Raw genomic sequence first — 19725 nt, 5'->3', positions numbered from 1 at the left:
CCGGGGGAAGAAGCCATCACTGCCGGCCCGCGGCCAACTTCTACCGCGGGGCCGGCATGGAGTTATCATCACCCCTGGAGGGGAGCTTCGACTGCCGGCCCTGCGGTGCTTCTGGCTGCGGCGGGGACTTTAAATCTTGACCGCCGGCCTGCGGCCTACAACAACTTGAAGCCGCGGTCTCAGGTGAGGAAGAGCCGATCCTGGACTGACTCTGGACTCTGGTCCTGACCACGGGGGGGAAATGGAGGAGGACTGGCCAAATTTTGTGCCTTCCACCACAGTGATGAATGCTGTGGTGGATGTTTGTGTTACAGTTTTATTGTGGTTGTGTGTTCTGTATTATTGTATCGCTGCAGACAACCCAAATTTCCACCAGCCTGGCTGTGTGGCAATAAATTATATCTAATCTAATCTCTAATCTAGGAGACCAAAACTGTACGCAATAATCCAGGTGTGGTCTCACCAAGACCCTGCACAACTGCAGTAGAACCTCCCTGCTCCTATACTCAAATCCTTTTGCTATGAATGCTAACATACCATTCGCTTTCTTCACTGCCTGCTGCACCTGCATGCCTACTTTCAATGACTGGTGTACCATGACACCCAGGTCTCGTTGCATCTCCCCTTTTCCTAATCGACCACCATTCAGATAATAGTCTACTTTCCTGTTTTTGCCACCAAAGTGGATAACCTCACATTTATCAACATTATACTGCATCTGCCATGCATTTGCCCACCCACCCAGCCTATCCAATTCACCTTGCAGCCTCCTAGCATCCTCCTCACAGCTAACACTGCCCCCCAGCTTCGTGTCATCTGCAAACCTGGAGATGTTGCATTCAATTCCCTCGTCCAAATCATTAATATATATTGTAAATAGCTGGGGTCCCAGCACTGAGCCTTGCGGTACCCCACTAATCACTGCCTGCCATTCTGAAAAGGACCCGTTTACTCCTACTCTTTGCTTTCTGTCTGCCAGCCAGTTCTCTATCCGCATCAAAACCGAACCCCCAATACCGTGTGCTTTAAGTTTGTATACTAATCTCTTATGTGGGACCTTGTCGAAAGCCTTCTGAAAATCCAGATATAACACATCCACTGGTTCTCACTTATCCACTCTACTAGTTACATCCTCGAAAAATTCTATAAGATTTGTCAGACATGATTTACCTTTCATAAATCCACGTGTTTTTATTGTCCAAGTGGTCCAGTGCGGAGTAGAGAGCCAGTGAGATTGCATCCTCTGTTAACCTGCTGTGACGGTAGGCGAACTGTAGTGGAACGAGGTTCTTGTTGAGTTAGGAGTTGGTATGCACCATAACCAACCTCTCAAAGTACTTCATCACCACGGACGTTAGTGCCACTGGTCAATAGTCATTGAGGCACGTCACCTTACTCTACTTGGGCACCGGTATTATTAATGCCCTCTTAAAGCAGGTGGGAACCTCAGATCTCAGTAATGCGAGACTGAAAATGATAATGCAAAATCTCCAGCCAGTTGGTCTGCACGGGTTTTGAGAACTTGACCGGGTATACCATAAGGTCCAGACACTTTCCGAGGGTTCACCCCACTGAAGGATCTTCTGACATCGACCTCTGTGACTGTGACTGTAATACAATCAGGGCGTGTGGGGCCCCGGGAAGGCACATCATTGTTCTCCCTATCAAAGCGTGCGTAGAACGCATTGAGCTCATCTGCGAGTGATGCTTCGCTGTCGCTTGAGCTGCCTCTTGATTTCACCTTATAGGAGCTGATGGCATTCAAGCCTTCCCACAGTTGCCAAACATCAGAGCCTCCAGCTTTGAGCTAAAGTCCCTTTTGGCCTTTTTGATGGCCTTGTCAAGGTTGTATCTGGACTTCTTATTGACCTCTGCATCACCAGACATGAATGCCTGGGATCTGGTCCTCAGAAGAATGCGGATCTCCTGATTTATCCTAGGCTTCTGGTTGGGAATCATGCGGATGGTTTTTGTGGGAACACAGTCCTCCACACATTTCCTTATGAAGTCTATAAAGACTGGCGTATTCATTCAGGTCCGTTGCCGAATCCTTGAACATTGCCCAGTCTACTGACTCCGAGCAGTCCTGTAGTTGTTCCTCTGCCTCTCCAGACCAGCTCTGTGCAGTCCTCACCTCTGGGGGTGCGCTCTTCAGTTGCTGCCTGTATGCAGGAAGAAGCAGCACCGCTGAATGGTTGGATTTCCCGAAGTGAGGGTGAGGGATAGAGTGATAGGCATCCTTAATGGTCGTATAACAGTGGTCAAGGGTGTTTAATCTTCTGATGTTGGTGGTAGGCCAGGAGTGATTTTTTTCAGGTTGGCTTTGTTGAAGTCCCCGTTAAAGGCTTCGGGGTACGCTGACTGGTGCTTGTTGATCATGGTGTGCAGCTCTTCCAATGCCTGGGGTGGGATGTAGACCGTGGTCAGGATGATGGAGGTGAATTTCCTCGCGAGGTAGAAGGGGTGGCACTTCACCGCCAGATGTTCCAGGTGCGGAGAGCAGGAGTTAAACAGAACTGCCGCACCACGAAGAGTTGACCATGAGGCAGACATCCCCGCCTCTCCCTTTCCCAGATGCCTGCGTTCGGTCCAGATGATGGCGCCGGTCAGACCCCATTTGAAGTAGTGTGAGCAAATTTGGCCCCCATATCTGAGGAAGGATGTGCTGGCACTGGAGATGGTCCTGAAGTTTATGAGAGTGATCCGAGGAATGAGTGGGTTAACATATGATGAGTGTTTTCATGGCACTGGGTCTCTATTTGCTGGAGTTTGGACGGATGAGCGGGACCTCTTTGAAACTTGGCGAATAGCAAAAGGCTTGGACAGAATGGATGTGGAGAGGATGTTTCCACTAGTGGGGGACGGTAGGACCAGAGGTTATAGCCTCAGAATAAAAGGACGTTCCTTTAGGAAGGAGATGAGGAATTTCTTTAGTCAGAGGGTGGTGAATTTTGGAATTCATTGCCACAGAAGGCTGTGGAGGCCAAGTCAATGGATATTTTTTAAGGCAGAGATTCTTGATTAATATGGTTTCAGGGGTTTTGGGAAGAAGGCAGAAGAATGGGTTTGAGACGGAGAGATAGATCAGCCATGAATGAATGGCAGAGACTTGATGGGCCGAATTGCCTAATTCTGCTCCTATCACTTTGGAACTTATGAACAAACTCCCACAGACAGCACCCATAGTCAGGATCGAACCTGGGTCTCTGGCCCTGTGAGGCATCAGCTCTATCACTGCGTCACCCATTTTTAAAAAATCCAGATAGGAAGGTTTGCAGCAATATGATTTAAAATATTGATAGATATTATCACAATTCAAAATGAGACTCACTGGGAAACAGGTTCATACCATGATATGTTGTTAAATGCCATGTGATTGAAGTTTTATGTTTAAACTAGACTAAGTGCCGTTGGGTCCCAGCTTCACACGGGAGGACTAGCATGGTGCTGTGGGTTGAAGGGACTGGTTTCCAGAGGGCTAGTATGGACATTGTGGGCCAAATGGATTCTTGGGCTGGCAGCTTAGTCACTGAGACCACACACACACACACACTCACACACTCACTCACTCACTCACTCACTCACTCACTCACACACACACACACTCACACTCACAAACACACACACAGGCACTCAAACACACACACTCACACACACTCACACAGACACACACATACACTCACAAACACATACACACACACACACAAACACACACACACACACACACACATACATATACACTCACAAACACACACACACTCACAAACACACAGACACACACACTCACACACTCACACATACACACACACACTCACAAACACACACACACATACACTCACAAACACATACGCACACACACATACATACACACACACATACACTCACAAACACACACACACATACATACACATACGCACTGACACACACACATTGACACACACACACACATACACTCACAAACACAGACACACACACACATACACTCACAAACATACACACACACTCACTGACTAACACACCATATATATGGCAGTAAACTTTCTTGAATACTCACACGGCTGAGCGTGGCCTCCACGTTGGGGCTTCCGCAGTCAGCGGAACTTCCTCTGCACCTATCAGAAATTATGCAATCAGCGCGACCTCTGCACTCACCGGTAATTACGCAATCAGCGCGACCTGTCCACTAAGCGGAAGTCACGAAATGAGTGGAACTTTTGAACCAAACACAGTCGGCCAATAAAGCATTTATTCCTTCCAAACACAGTCGGACCTAATAAAACATTGCACTTTCAAGCACAGGCAGGGCAGTAGGCCAAACAACTCATAACATTGTCATTCAGGGCTAACAAATCATTTATTGCAAGTACATTGCAGACTCACAGTTTAGTAGATTCACAGCTTAGAATGAGAGTCGTGGCCTCTCCCTCGCGATCAGTGACTGAGTCACGTCCAGGCATCCGGGGTTTTATAGTCCTACCTCCCCCTCCACCCCCACCCCACCCCCCCCGGTAGGGGCGTTACCTTCATCTCGGTGATTGACAGGCGAGAGAATCTCAAGGTTTTTTTAACACTCATAACTTTTTTATTTTTCATCGATGGGAAAATCCTCGGGGCCTGCTCAGCAGAAGAGACCTTTAATTATATAGATATGTGTGCTGCAGTGGAATCTAGAGGCTCACTGGCCATTCAGTGGGCTAGACCAAGTTAACAGTCTGTCTTTTTGTGTGATCCATTTCAACACATTATCTCTTTGCCATATCTTAGAATGGAGATGAGGAGGAATTTCTTTAGTCAAAGGATGGTGAATCTCTGGAATTCATTGCCACAGATAACTGGAGGCCAAGACATTGGGTATTAAAAAGTGTAGATTGATAGATTCTTGATTAATAATTTTGTCAATGGTTACGGAGAGAAGGCCAGAGAATGGGGTTGAGAGGGAAAAATAGATCAGCCATGGTTGAATGGCGGAGTGGACTTGATGTGCCAAATGGCCTTATGTATTATGGTCTTATGGGGGCTTTTATTATGGCCCCACTAAAAATGCTGCATGACAGAACACGCAGAGATATACTTAAATCCTGAGTGAGGAAGGGAAGATGGTGTAAAGAAGATAGCCAAAGATCATAGGGTGCTCTGGAAGACGCAGTCCTATTTCCAGCTCTCAAGAGAAATGTGTCTGGAAGCCAAGGTTATCTAAGTCAGTGGTGAGGATACAATTGATGTCTGTAGTCTGAGCTCCAGCCATGTATCTGTGCCTGTTTAAGTCATGATCACTATCACTGGGAATTTCTGGATTATTCCAGGTGCTGACAGCTGATTTATGCCAGGTATGCCAGTATACTATACTGTGCACATTTTTTGTCGTCATGATGCTTTCTGTTCAAGGAAAAGGGACTTTGTCTCCTTTTGCTTGACCAAGAGCCATTAGGCTGTGAGATTTCCAGGATTGTGGTTTTCCTAGTGGTTTAAGGAGCATTTGTGGTTTTAGGATTTCTCAAAAACTTTCCTGTGGTCACCAGCATGTATTTAGAGAGCTTGCACGATTCTTTTATAGAAGAAGTATCGATAACATATTTCATCCATTCCCACAAAAAAGGCTGAATCTTGAATGAGGAATATCACTTTCTTGACTTTTGATTCCTGCCCTGGGCTCCAGCTGGTGGAGTGGTGCGCCTGTACAGTGATTGGCAGGTAATTTATCAAAAGCCTAAAGGAGAAAAGCATAGCTATCTTCTGGTTTTCATTGATAAAATTTATCCCATAGTAAATAAATGACTGAGTTCTAGCTATTATGTGTGCACAAAGGAAATTCTTTCTCTGTTGTCCAATTCATTAAAAACTCTTCTAACTCTTATAGAATCCTATACTCTTTTTGACCCCTGGAGAAGAAATAACCCAAAAACAAAACAATATTCCTTTTTTTCCCCAGTACATCATTCTTACTCAAGAATTGATTTTTTTCTTGTAGATAGTAGGATCCTTTCCATGGTTAAGGGGAGCCATTATAACAGTATTGTTATTTCTGACCACAGCCCTGTGCAACTAGATATAGGCTTCCTAAACTGCCCTAGACCTCAACGCACTTGGCGGTTTGATCCTCTGTTGCTATCTAGGGAGTCCTTCAAAAGATTTCTTTCTCAACAAATAGACACCTTTATGGAAATTAATATTACTCCGGACACGCACAGCGACTATCTGGGAGGCTCTTAAAGCCTACCTTCGAGGCCAGATAATCTCATATACAGCATATGAGAGGAAGAAATATAAACAACGCCTGACAGAACTGTCCCACAGTATGGCGGAAATAAACCGTTTGTTTGCCAATTCGCCAACACCTGAACTTTACAAGGAGAAATTATTACTTAAGATGGAATTTGACTATTTATCCACCAGACAAACAGAGCAACTAATCTTCAAATCAAAGCAGATATTTTATGAACACGGAGAAAAGGCAGGAAAACTTTTAGCTCACCAGATCAGGCAGTCCACAGCCGCCAGTACTATTCCTGAAATTTTAACATCGCCGGGGCTAAAGACTACTGATCCCGATGCCATCAATGACCAGTTTAAGCAGTTGTATTTTTCCCTCTATGCTTCATAACCACCCAGTGATCTGTCATGTATTCCTGCCTGTACATCCCAGAAATTACTACAGAGGACCAAGTACAAATTGACAGGGAAATATCAACCGAAGAAATATTACAAGCAATTAAATCGATGCAGAGCAACAAAGCTCCAGGACCAGACAGTTTCCCAATTGAAATATACAAAGAATTTGCAATCAAACTGGCTCCAACATTTAAATTGTTGTATCAGGAAATTTTTAGCCAACAGAAACTACCTCAAACAATGTCGCAGGAAACCATATCAGTCCTACTTAAAATAGATAAAGACCCACTATTGTGTGGCTCATACCGCCCTGTAAGCTTGTTGAATTGTGATTATAAAATCCTCACAAAAATTTTAGCCACCCGTCTTGAAACAGTAGTCTCCAAAGTTATTAACCCTGACCAAACTGGATTTATACCGGGCAGCCAGCCGTTCTATAACATGCGCCGTCTACTTAACGTATTGTATACACCTCACGCCACAGAACAATCGGAAGTAATTATTTCATTAGACGCCGAGAAGGCATTCGACCGTGTCGAATGGCAATATTTGTTTGCTGTTCTCAAAAGATTTGTCTTTGGTTCATCATTTTTATCATGGATTAAAATATTATATTTTGTGCCAACGGCAGCTGTGCGGACCAACAATATAGTCTCTGACTACTTCCAGCTCCATAGGGGCTGCAGACAGGGCTGCAACCTTTCTCCCTACTTATTTGATTTGGAAATAGAACTACTTGCTATAGCTCTTAGGACAGAAGATGATATCAGAGGTATCTTTCAAAGTGGTAAATCTCACAAAATATCGCTGTATGCGGACGACCTGCTGGTATATATATCCAACCCAACTGACTCCATACCAAAGCTACTGCATATATTAGAGAAGTTTGGCTGCCTGTCAGATTATAAGATAAATTACTCAAAGAGATTGCTTTTCCCAATCAATCACAATGACGGCGACTACTCCAGCTTCCCATTTAAACTTGAGAAAAATGTATTTACTTACCTGGGTATTAAAGTCACCCATACCATAGGAGGTTTACATAGCGATAACTTTAAATCATTATTAGAACGAACAACACAGGACTTCAAAAAATGGTCAACACTACCACTCTCATTAGTAAGACGCATCAATATCGTTAAAATGACAGTTTTACCTAGATTTCTTTACCTTTTTCAAATGATCCCCATATTTATACCTAGGACAGCTTTTCAACGAGTAGATAGACTAATCTCATCATTTATTTGGAAAATCCCAGGATGAAGAAAATATACTTGGAAGTTCCTAAGAAGGCGGGTGGTCTAAGTTTCCCTAACTTGATCTATTACTACTGGGCTGCAAGTATTGTAAAACTTTTACATTGGACATATTCATATGAGAGTAAACAGGACACAGACTGAGCACAGATGGAACTCCTATCTGATCCTCTACCGATAATCACCTGTTCACTACCTTATAATCGTAAAATACAAATGACAAACCCGGTGATTAAAACCTTGCTTAAAATATGGCTACAGTTCAGGAAACATTTTGGACTAAAAGGTACCAGCAGGCTTTTTCCGGTGGCAAATAATCAATTTTTTACATCCTCTATGTTAGATACTGCATTTTCATATTGGCATAGGAAGAATGGACTGGTATGTTTTTGTGACTTGTTTACTGACGGAACGTTCACTTCCTTTGAAACGCTTGCTGAAGACTACAATATACCCAGATTTCATTTCTTGAGGTATCTTCAAATACGTAGCTTTGCTAAAACAGTGTTTCCCTCATTTCCTCATCTGTCCACTAAGAGCCAATTAGACATTCTGGAGTTGGACCCCTTTGACAAGAAACGTGTTTCAGCAATTTACACATTGATACAGGAATTAAAACAGTTAACCTGGGACAAAACTAAAGTGGCATGGGAGAGGGACCTTGGTGTAGAGCTTTCTGATGAGGTGTGGCGAGAGAGCTTAATTCGTATACACACCTCTTCGCTGTGTATACGCCATGGGTTGATCCAATTTAAAGTGCTTCACCGTCTTCATTATTCCAGAGACAAACTTGCCAGAATCTTTTCTACCACAGATCCTGGCTGCCCTAGATGTGGCCATGGCCCAGCCTTTGTAGGACACATGTTTTGGACATGTCCCTCTCTCAACAGCTACTGGGGAAACATATTTGAGGTATTCTCCCATATCTGCAGACATACTATAAATCCTGGGTTGCACACAGGTATCTTTGGAATACCACCCCCAAACTGTAAGCTTACAAATTTACAAGTAAATTGCTTGCATCTTTGCTTGCTCGCAGGCTTATTCTTTTCAACTGGAAGTCAAAAAAAGCTACATCTTTTTTGCAGTGGTTAAAAGAGGTGCTCTGCTTTTTACCCTTGGAAAAGATCAGGTATAAACGGTGCAAGGCCCGCAGAAACTTCGCTCTGACAATGAATCCTTTTATAGATTTTATTAAAGATTTTTCCTTTAACTGAAAATATTGTCTACACAGTCATAATCATTTATTTATATTTGTATGTCGCTGTTGTTAACATTTGAACAAAAAGACTGCCTTAAAAAAAATATATATATTATTTTTTTTTCTCTTTCTCTTTTTTGAGCCTTGGGGATGGGGAGGGGGTATATAAGTTTTGTACTGTTCTGTACTGTTTGTTGGTGTTCTGTGTAAATTTGTGTTTATAACTTGAAAACCAAAAATAAAGTTATTTAAAAAAAAACTCATCTAAGTCTCACAACAACCAGTTCTCTATGCCCTCTGTCCATCACAATACCTCGGTGGGTGCTTCAATGGCAGGATTCCAATCTCTGAAATACACTTCTAAACTCTCCGATTGCTATCCATTCTTTTTGAAGACACTTTATAAAATCTACTTGATCAGCCCCATGACATTGATGTAAATGTCCTTGCCCCAACATAAGCTGGTTGATGAGTAATCATAAAATCAGAAAGAGGGACATTTGTTGATATTTGTATGTTACTCAATTTCTTTCAGCAGTTTTTCACTATGGTAAGGTGTGGGCTGCGTCCAAGCTTGAGCTGATAAAAATTTTAGTCATTTTCCCCAATATTTTAATGACTTGTTTTCAAATTATGCATGATAACATTGCTTGTAAAATACATTAGCATTTCCTATTATATTAAAAGTGCTTTATTATTGTAATTCAATCTTTGATTGTTTTGATTTTTATAGGTAGACGAGGATGATTTGCTTGGTTCAGCCTGCACAATTGATAACTCCCATTCACTCTTTGCTGATGCCATTGTAAGTACTAATATTCAAGAATTAATATTTTAGGTAAATGACTGGTATTCACTACTGTATATGTGAATTAATCTGTTTTAAAATATTCTGCTCATTAGTTTTTCTCATTTTTATATTTGTTCATTTATTAGGATGCTTGCTTATTTGTCATAATTTTGTTCAACTGATACTTCCTTTTTTGTCTGTTCTCTGTGAAGCACATTACGATGCTATTCTATCTACATCTATCTGCATTATAGGTTTAAGTTTTTGTAATTTAGCATAGCAGGAACAGAGTAATCTCATTTGCCAAACATGTCCCTAATTCATGAAGGGTGTTTCTTCAAAAACTTGTACAATAGTTCTTTGATTATAGATGGAAATTTATTCTACCAGACCAAACATTCAATTATCCTTGAAATACTTTGGTGCCTTCAGTCGATGTCCTAGTGTTTGACAGCAAACTGATCCTTGTGGAGATAAAGGCTAAATGGTTAGGATTACATGTTTCGGTTACATCCAACAATCTCACTTGATAAATTATATTGAAGAATTAATAGCTTTGAGAGCAGCAGATGAATTTTAAATGTGCATATATTGACCATACAGTGATCTTGGAGCATGATGTTGTTTCCTTATTAAATGGTCTTTTTTTCCTGAGCATGAAATCTCCTTCTTTAAAATGTAAAACATAAACTGCTGTACAAATTCACTGCCTCATCCAAACTAGATTTAATAATTGATATGTATATACAAAAATGACATTTTCCTTTGATGTCATTAATGGAAAAATAGACCATGTTATGGAGTGTTTCTCAAAATCAAAGAATAAACAGAAGCTATCTTTTTTGTAGGGTAAGATTCATTAATAGTTTAACTGTGTAAAGGCATCTTAGATTATAATGTGGCATTGGGATTGAGTTTCTTGGTTGAATACCTAGCTCGTGTGTTTGTTTACATGCAGATAGGTTATTACAGAATATGGATTTATATATTGTCCTATAACATAAGTGTGTATAAGCAGTTTAGATACCATTTTGGCATTGAGCTTGGTTTTCTTGGTTGAGCGCTTATCCTGGTGTTTAAATACTTTGCGTTTTAACAGTAATTTGGTAGGTAAAAATAACAATAATTAATGTTTAATGTTTAAATTATGCCAATTAATGATTAAATGTTGGCAGGGATAAAGCTTTTTAAATTGGGCAATTATCTTTTTTTACCTTCATAATTTTATTATCCCATCAAAAAGATGATACCGTAAACCAACACCAGTTTTCCTATTTTTTTTTAATGAATAGTCATCCCAACTACCACTGAGTTAATGTGGACATCAAAATATAATTTAGCACAACAAACAGAATTTGTATTGTTTTCAGTTCAGGCAGATATGCTTTGGCTCAGGCGATAAATGATGATGATTATTGGCTTTATAAGTGGGAGAGTTCCACTGATAAAAAATAGCATGAACAGAGATTATTCAAAAACATCTGTTCACCATGTGGAAAACTGTGTGAAGAGTATTATGAAAAACAAAAACCCTCATAATATGCATTAAATTTGATGTTGCCCAGACTTAATTTGCTCACTTCATTGACTCATTAAGGTTACTTTAACAAATGTAATGAAACATTCACGTTCATCTTAAACAATGATAAATCAGATTAAAATAGGTACAAAACTTCGCAATCAACATTTAACAAAGGAAATATGAAGACTATCAATGAACAATTTCAAAAAACTACCCTATCAAAAAAGGTCAATGAGCAATAGCTATGGAAATCAGAGACCAGAAAAGGAGGCAAATGAATGAATGCAGTTTAAAAAAAAACCTTTCTTCCATGTTTTTGCTTCCTCCAAAAAGCTAAATACTAGAAAATTACGGAGACATAAAATAATAAATTTGCCAACTTTTACTGTGCCAACCAGGTGAACCTACAACACAGTGCTACATGCATGACAAACAACGGAGACAGCATGTTATAGAGAGAACTAAAATTCCACACCAATGGATCAGATTAAAGCTCTACAGTTGCGCCATATCCAGTCATGAATGGTGAAGGGCAGTTAAGCCACCAGTCGGAGGAGGAGGCTCCATGGACATCCTGATCCTCAACGATGGCAGAACCCAGCATGTGAGTTTAAAAGACATAGCTGAAGTATTTGCAGCCATCTTCAGCTAGATATGCCAATTGGATGATCCATCGTGGCCTCCTCCTGAGAGCCCTACCATCATAGAAACCAACCAGTCTTCGTCTAGTTTGATGGCAAAAAATGTTTTAGGGCAACATAGGTGTAGCAACATTTCAATAGTAGTGCTTCAGAATTTATTATATCACACTGTTCTGGTACAGATACAACATTGTTGTCCGCCCAGTCTGTCTACAAAATGGACAAACTAAAATCAGCCAATTAACACTGTAGAACCGAGCTCACAATCATCAGCAAAATGATGTAAGGGGCTGTCAATATTGCCTTCAATTGGCACTTTCCAATAAACTGCTCACCAGGCTTTGTTTTGGTTTCACTAGGACCACTCAGCTTTGGCCTCATTAGAGTCCACTTGGAAAATGCTTCTATAAGCTAGGGCACAGACCAATTCACCTCTACCTCATCTATTGTACTTAAGTTTGGACTTGATTGTATTGATGTATGGTATGAGCTGATCTGTTTGGATAGCATGCCAAACAAAGCTTTTCACTGTAGCTACGTTACAATAATAAAACTAAAACTAAACAAGCTAAATTCTCGAGTGGAAATAAGGGTAATTATTCTTTACACAAGGGAAGCATTAGACTGTCTTTAACCTAAAGGAGCCCAAGTAAAATGAAAATTATCAGTGGGAGGAAGGGAGAGACAGCTATCCACTGACTGTAATCACAATTGGCAGAAATTGTGGTTTTTGGAAGCCAATCATCAGACCTAGGGAATTGCCACAAATTCCTCAAGGAATTCATCTGGGGCCCATCTTTAACAGTGATCTTCTCTTCCAGCACAAAATCAAAATTAGGGATAATTGCTGTGATCATACAGTGTTCAATTTCATTTTTAACTTAAAAATGAAGTAATCAAGAAACCAAGAAGATTTCTTACCATCTTCTCTGAGATAAGAAAAATGATAAGAAAGTTACAAAATTAGTGTTCGGCAAATAAAGAGCCAGTAGCATTCATGCCACACAATAGCTAAGTAATGACTATATCTATAAAGAGGCGATCAGTTCTGCACCAACATTGGGTCACAGTGATTTGGAACTTAAACAGGCTCATTTCAAATAATATGACTGCAAGAACAGATTCGAAGCTGTCTTTCCCTAAAGCCATTTCACGTAATATTAGCTACTTGTGTAATTGTGTGCAATTCCAATAACACTCAGAAAACTCATCCATATCCAGGACGAAACCTACGGCCTGACTGGCACACTTTCCTCCACCAAATTTCCTTCACAACCTATGCATAGAGCTTGCAAAATATGACATCTACAGGATAACTGCAGCAACTTCTTCAACAGCACATTTCAAATCTGCACCCTTTTCAGAAAAGGTCCAGAGGTGCATGGGAACATCGTTGTCTCCAAATTCCTCCAGACATTGCAGTTTCTTTGTTGTTCCTAGCAAAATTCCTGGAATTTCCCACCAAAGAGGGATTAACAATGCTTTTTTTTTATCTGCCAGAATGAGCAGGCTGGTAGGCATGGCAGATCAATCTCTTTTCACTGTACAATATTCTGCTATTTTATTTTATTGCAGCATAAAGAAAAGCAGCTATTTGTTGTAGATGAGATAAACTTGCCAGCCAAATAATAATTAGAATATCTGATACCATCTTCATTGTTATTTGGTCAAATTCCTGGAACTCCCTCAGGAATGGCATCATTTGAATTCTTAATTAGTTATTACATCACAGTGCCATTCAGTCCTTTGGGCGTAAGCTGTCTTTTAATTTAACAACAAAAACAAAACAAAAAATTAAATGGCAGTTAAAACTTGCATAACCTCCACATTTATAGCAATCAGCCATAATGCTGCAAAATGAACACATACTTTCTGAAGATAAATGGATCACAGGCTCATCTCAGCTGCCAATAAGTTGGAGTGGTCAGAGGTAAGAGAGTGCAAGTTCAGGGTAAGAATCTAAAAAATATCTCAAGTCCTATTAACGTGAGAGCAGAGGTAAGTAAACACTGAGCATTTTCTTCTTAAATCCCTAAATCAGGGATAATTCTTAATCTATGGTTTCCCTTTACCTGTCATAAATCTGAAGTATGGCAGGATGCTAAAACATGCAATCAGAAATTCTGTGACTCATGATTTGAACTTACAATATAGGTGACGAATAGATGAACTACCAAGGGCATTAACACAGTTGAGCTTCTACTTTTAATTTAGGAATAGAAAGAGGAGGTGATTTCAGCTCATATTGCAGGATTTTGTTTGGAATGTGGGACTGTAATGTTTCTGCTCTTTCTGTTTCCAGTATATCCTAAATTCCAGTTTAAGGAGCGTTACATATCCCAACAATCTGGTATTATTTTCAGAATGTGCTTGGGGGAAGTTCCTATGTTATCTCAGGAAATTAGTCCAATGTGTCTCACCAGTTAAGAGTTGACATGAATAGCTTCCTTTAAAAACTTAATAAACCTATAAGTGATCACAATAAAAAAAAGAATACCTTTGTAAATTTCATATTTTGTTATCTTAGAAGCATACTAAAACTATCTCACATTGTAGTGCTAAAGACAATTCGTCTTTCCGTTGGTGGTGCTGATCATTATCTAGAAATTATATTGTGCATTACCATTTTTTTCTGTGCTACATGATTTAATACCAATGAAAAGTAATTTATAAAGTAAAATCGTAAATTTAATGGAAATTCTCTGAAGTCTGTAATTTTCTCTCCGAGTGCTTTGTCTACCTGATATGCACAATGGCATCCAGCAGCACATTGTGCAGCCTGGGTACCACTCCTAGCTTTTCATCAACACACATATGGCCTGTGGATGTAAGAACCACTTCTATAGAAGATAGACTTTGACAGCACTTCCAAGGCCTTCTCTGTTCATGTTTACAAGGGATCTACTGATTAGATTCTAGTTGCTGAATTTGGCATGGGAACTTAATTAGACAGTTCTCTAACTGATAAACTTGCATAATTTTCTCACGGTTCCCTCTCTATTGACATGGTTGCACGTTTCACCACCCAACTTGTGACTCTAACCTGCCCAGTCTCTCAACTGATCTGCTGCCCAATTCAACTCCTTTAATTGCCAATCCGCTGACAGAGGCCCACCCCTCCCTCTCCCAAGGTCTCCAACACTTGATTCCCATCCCTAATCCCCTTCCCTTGCAGGTGTCTGGTGAGCAGCCTGTGTCTTAATCTTTCTCACTTAACCACAATTTGTTTCCCTATCGTTCAATCCTCTGTCCTGTATCCAATCATTGGTAACTGATCCACACTGCACTGATTCTTGAAAGAGAATCCTCAACCTAAATTCGTGGCCCTCTTTCCATTCACTCTACATAACTAGGCTTAATGGATTTCTTTTATGTGCTTCACATTGGAAAGAGAAAAGGAAAGGCCTTTGTGTAAAACTTGCATTTTTCATGATTGCTATATTTATACAGAACAAATGCTCGTCAATGCACCTAAACGGGAACAGTGTCATTTCTAAGTACATATCTCTAAGGCATATCTATTGGCATCACATGCATTCCCCACTCCTTATATTATAATTATACCATTCCTTCTATGTAGGACAGATATTAAATGCTGTTCACAAGAAGCTGACAGTCTGATTTTGCTGAGCAATGTGTCTGGAATGCTAGCTCATTACTAAATAATTATTTTAAAATCAGCATACAATTTAATTACTAATTTTAAAAGAACATGTTGGTTTCAATCAAAATTGCATCTGCTGATTGATGTCTATTTTGCATTTTTCAGGGTGCTGATCCTAACTCTTCTACTAAAGATACACATAACCATATTGGTGAAGAATCCCACTCAAGACTACAGTTAACGAGTAGTCTTACTGTTTTGGAAGAGCTAGATACCTCTTCTCCTCTTTCAAATCTAAATGGGGACCAGCCTTTTGATATTCTGCAGAAGTCTCTTCAGGAGGCCAATATTACTCAACAAACCTTACAGGAGGAAGCAGATTTGGCAGCTGATATTACTTCTACCCAGGAGTTCCCACAACCTCATATTCATCCTACAACTTTTTCTCAGGTTTCTCAACTGTCTTCTGGCATATCATCTGTAAGGGGCCTGCCACAACAGCAGATGAATGTAACACCATCACCCATTTTACAGCAAGTTTTGAGAACTCCCTTTGTAAATAATGAAACTAATGTACAGCCTGGGTTCTTTCAACAAATGGGCATCAACAATGTTGCCATTCAACATGTACCCAGTAGCAACCCAGGTGGTGGAATTGGACCAGTTCAGTTGATTGGTCCATTAGATACTCAGCAGCCGGTAATGACTTTTAATCAGTTCGAAGGATCTCAGTTTATTTCCAAGGACAATGGGCAGCTAAACTCGGTGACTGTAGGTAATTACAATATGCCCCCGCTTCCCAACCATCAACCAATGTCTTTGAACCCATCTGGTTTAAATGAAACTGGTGGATTGTTACTTCAGAGGCGAGTGACTGCACTTAATGGAAACACTTACTATGGGGCTCCAAATATTAGCCAGGTCCCACAACCTATGTCTGTTCATTTTAGTGGCAATAATATTCCAACAGCACTGCCTTTACATAATATTATCCTTCAAAGAGCTCCGGTACCAAGCCAACCTAAAATTTCACTCAGTATTCAACCCAAGCCTGCTCAGATCAGTCAGCAACAAACCGTTTACAACATAAACAATTTGGAATTGCCTACAGCATTTAAAATTCAAAATGAAGTATCATTACAGCAGCAGCAAATGCAACATAACCTTCCCTTTGGCCCCACAAACACGTCTCAAAATTCAGTGGTGGGCTCACCAATGGGTATTAATACTGCAAAACAGCAAGTACCGAGAAAATCAGGTAGACCACAAGTTTTAAATCAAACTGGGACCAGTATCATAATCCAACCTCCTTTAGGGCAACATGAACCCCTTGCATCCCAGAACCAATTTTTCATTCCTACCAGCCTAGCATTGAATATGAATTCAACTGTTCAGCACCTTCAGACTGCAAATGGACAGATTCTTCAAAATCGAACTATACCCACCCAGTTGGTTTCGAATCAAGTGGCTTCAGAATGTGTTATAACAAATCGCAATTCTTCAGGTACAATGTTGGCTACCCAGTCTTTTTCAGGACAATTTTTAAATCAGAACTCTGCTGGACAGTTGACTTCTGGTCAGGGTGGCATGGAACAGGTAGTTAATTCTTCAGGACAGCTGTTAGCAAACCATGGCTCATCACAGCTGGTTACTGGACAGGTTCCACTTCAACAAGCTTCACAGATGTTATTTAATCTTCCGACTGGTCAAGGTGTGCAACCCACTGTTGGCTCGAACATTAATGCAGGAATATTTAAGCAATCTGGGCAGAATGCAGTTCGAGGAAGATCGTTCCAAAATCAGCTGACTGTTTCAATTGCACCTAGTTCTGTGTGCTCCAACTATGTGCCTACAGTGCAACCTCCAATATCATCAGCAAACAATGGTGATCAGGTTACACACCCAAATTCTGGAAGTAACCTTGTAGTGGTTTGCCAGGGTGAGCAATCACTTGTAACTGTACAGTCTGCACAACAGCAGTGTCAGCAACAATTGGGTATGAATCATATTTTCAGGATTACCAATCCTTATCACCAAAACGCCAATTTAATGCAACCCTCACGGCAGGTCACATTCAGCCGGATGGAGATGCCAGTAACGCAAACCAGCAGCCAGCAACAATTCCTCTGTTCACAAGTAAGTGATGAATGCAATACATTTATCAATAATAAATGGTAAAGAGAGAAGAATCTTTTGAAACACATTGCCTGACAGTATAGGAATGATAATATACTTTATTGGTACAAAATGTAACATCCCATTACATGTCTACTGCTGATTTTCCAGCATCCTTGGTGCCAGAGCCTTTCTGGATTATCCCTTTTGCTAGACCAACAGAGGTCACGGCCTTGGGGGGACAGAGAAACTGGCTGCAAAGTCAGCTGTGGCATATTTGACCTGCTGGTCGATGGCAAATTTGACTCACGGGTTGGCCACGGTAGTCAGTTATGAGAACCGATCTGCGGCTCCGACAGTAGTTCACCTACTGTAAACAGTATATTAACAGTTCTTTGATTCGGTACTGTGTGCATTGTAATTCAGTAAAAAAGAGTGGTTTAATTTTTCATAAAACAAAATGCTGGCAGGGTAGTGCCGTAGAGGGAGAAACCAAGGTTTATGTTTCAAGCCAATGGTCTTTTAAACATAGTGATCCTCATCTCTTTGAAATGTTAACATAATTTCTTTCACTAAAGCTGCCCAACCCGCTGAGTATTAACGGCATTTCACATTTTACCTTAGACTTGTAGCACTGGCAATATTTTTCTTTTGAATTATAGTTTAATATGCTCAAAAGAACATGAATAATTTGTAATCATGGTATGCATTATTAATTCTAATGTTTCATTGAGTCATTTTAGGAACTTGGGAACATGAATAGGTTCATAAGCACCTTGATCCTGTTGTGCCATTCATTGAGATGATGGCTGATGTGTGACTAATTTCAGATATGGATAGGAAAACTTTGGAGAGATATGGGGCACACACATGGGACCCGTGCAGTTGGGAACTTGGTTGGCATGGATGAAGTGGGCTGAAGAGTCTGTTTCTGTGCCATGTGGCTCAGTGACTCAATATCCTTCATTACTCCGTAACCATTAGTGACTTTAGTTAACAATTCATCAGTCCCACATTTAAAATTAAGAATGGACCTAATATTAATTCCTACTTCTAGAAGAGAGTTCCAATTTTCTGCAACCTCTGTAATTCAATATAAATAAATCTTCCCAATGGAATTCGGTTTTCCCTTTGGTAGCCTGTACATCAATATATTTTTAATCGTTTTTTTGAGTTTTGTTTTTCAGTTTTTCTAGTATCTGTTTATGACAAGCAGGTGTAACGGTAATGTTACATTCATATTTTTTCCAGGCGTTTGATATCACATGACATTTATGATCATCCTGGAGCTCATTGATAAATTTATATATTTTCCAAAATTGAAGTAACACGTGAACTTATGTGAGAGTTTGAACAACAGACTATAAGAAATGTACTTAATTTATTTTGTACCTTTATAAATTCTGAAATATCTAAATCAACAAGTTGTTATGTGGTTACAACAAAAAATACCATGTGAAAATTGTATTGATTATTCTGACATGGAGAAAATGCAATTTAGATTATTTTATTTTGGATGCCAGATGGATTGGTATATAATTTTATTTATTCAATAACGGTTGCAGGCTTCCAGGAAGATGATAGCAAGTAAGCAGGAGCCAGTCACTAGCCAGTCGTTGGTTAGTTTGGGGCAGCTCTCCAATCAAGTTTCAGCTTCTCTCTTTGGAAGTCAGACTCTGCCTAATTCTGTTCAAAAGGCTCATGCTGCTGATGGCCTACGCCAGCCACAAGTACCCAGCTCATTGACGAATGCAGGGATTCTAGGCAAAACCACGTGTATGGGTATGTAAGGGAAATTTTCAGTACATGGAACAATGCAACTGGCTTATAGACTTACATTACTACTATATTAAGAATTATTTGTGAAACAAATTTCTATAGCATTTTGAATTTTGTGTTGTCGTGTTCTGTCAGGACACTTGGAAACAAAGCAGAAATAAAAAGTAAAATGATACTTAAAAATCAGCAAAAAATACAATGTGAAAAT

At 40.2% G+C, this 19725-nt stretch overlaps 1 protein-coding gene across 3 annotated transcripts in view; it reads left to right on the top strand.

Annotated features, from left to right (window-relative positions):
* bicral (BRD4 interacting chromatin remodeling complex associated protein like) overlaps positions 1-19725 on the top strand; it is a 77747-nt gene that overhangs the window by 46301 nt on the left and 11721 nt on the right. For 2 of the 3 annotated variants that reach the window (XM_033025574.1, XM_033025575.1), the window contains exons 3-6: positions 9800-9871; positions 11777-11982; positions 15789-17759; positions 19304-19520. In XM_033025574.1, the coding sequence (XP_032881465.1) occupies positions 11944-11982; positions 15789-17759; positions 19304-19520 (2227 nt within the window). In that variant the 5' untranslated portion in view covers positions 9800-9871; positions 11777-11943. The remainder of the gene's footprint in view (positions 1-9799; positions 9872-11776; positions 11983-15788; positions 17760-19303; positions 19521-19725) is intronic. The other variant, XM_033025572.1, reaches the window with a different exon arrangement.

Source organism: Amblyraja radiata, chromosome 8 (genome assembly GCF_010909765.2).
Source record: "Amblyraja radiata isolate CabotCenter1 chromosome 8, sAmbRad1.1.pri, whole genome shotgun sequence".
Classification (NCBI taxonomy): Eukaryota; Metazoa; Chordata; class Chondrichthyes; order Rajiformes; family Rajidae; genus Amblyraja; species Amblyraja radiata.
The sequence above is the reverse complement of the archived record's forward strand: the minus strand, read 5'-3'. Positions and strand labels throughout refer to the sequence as shown.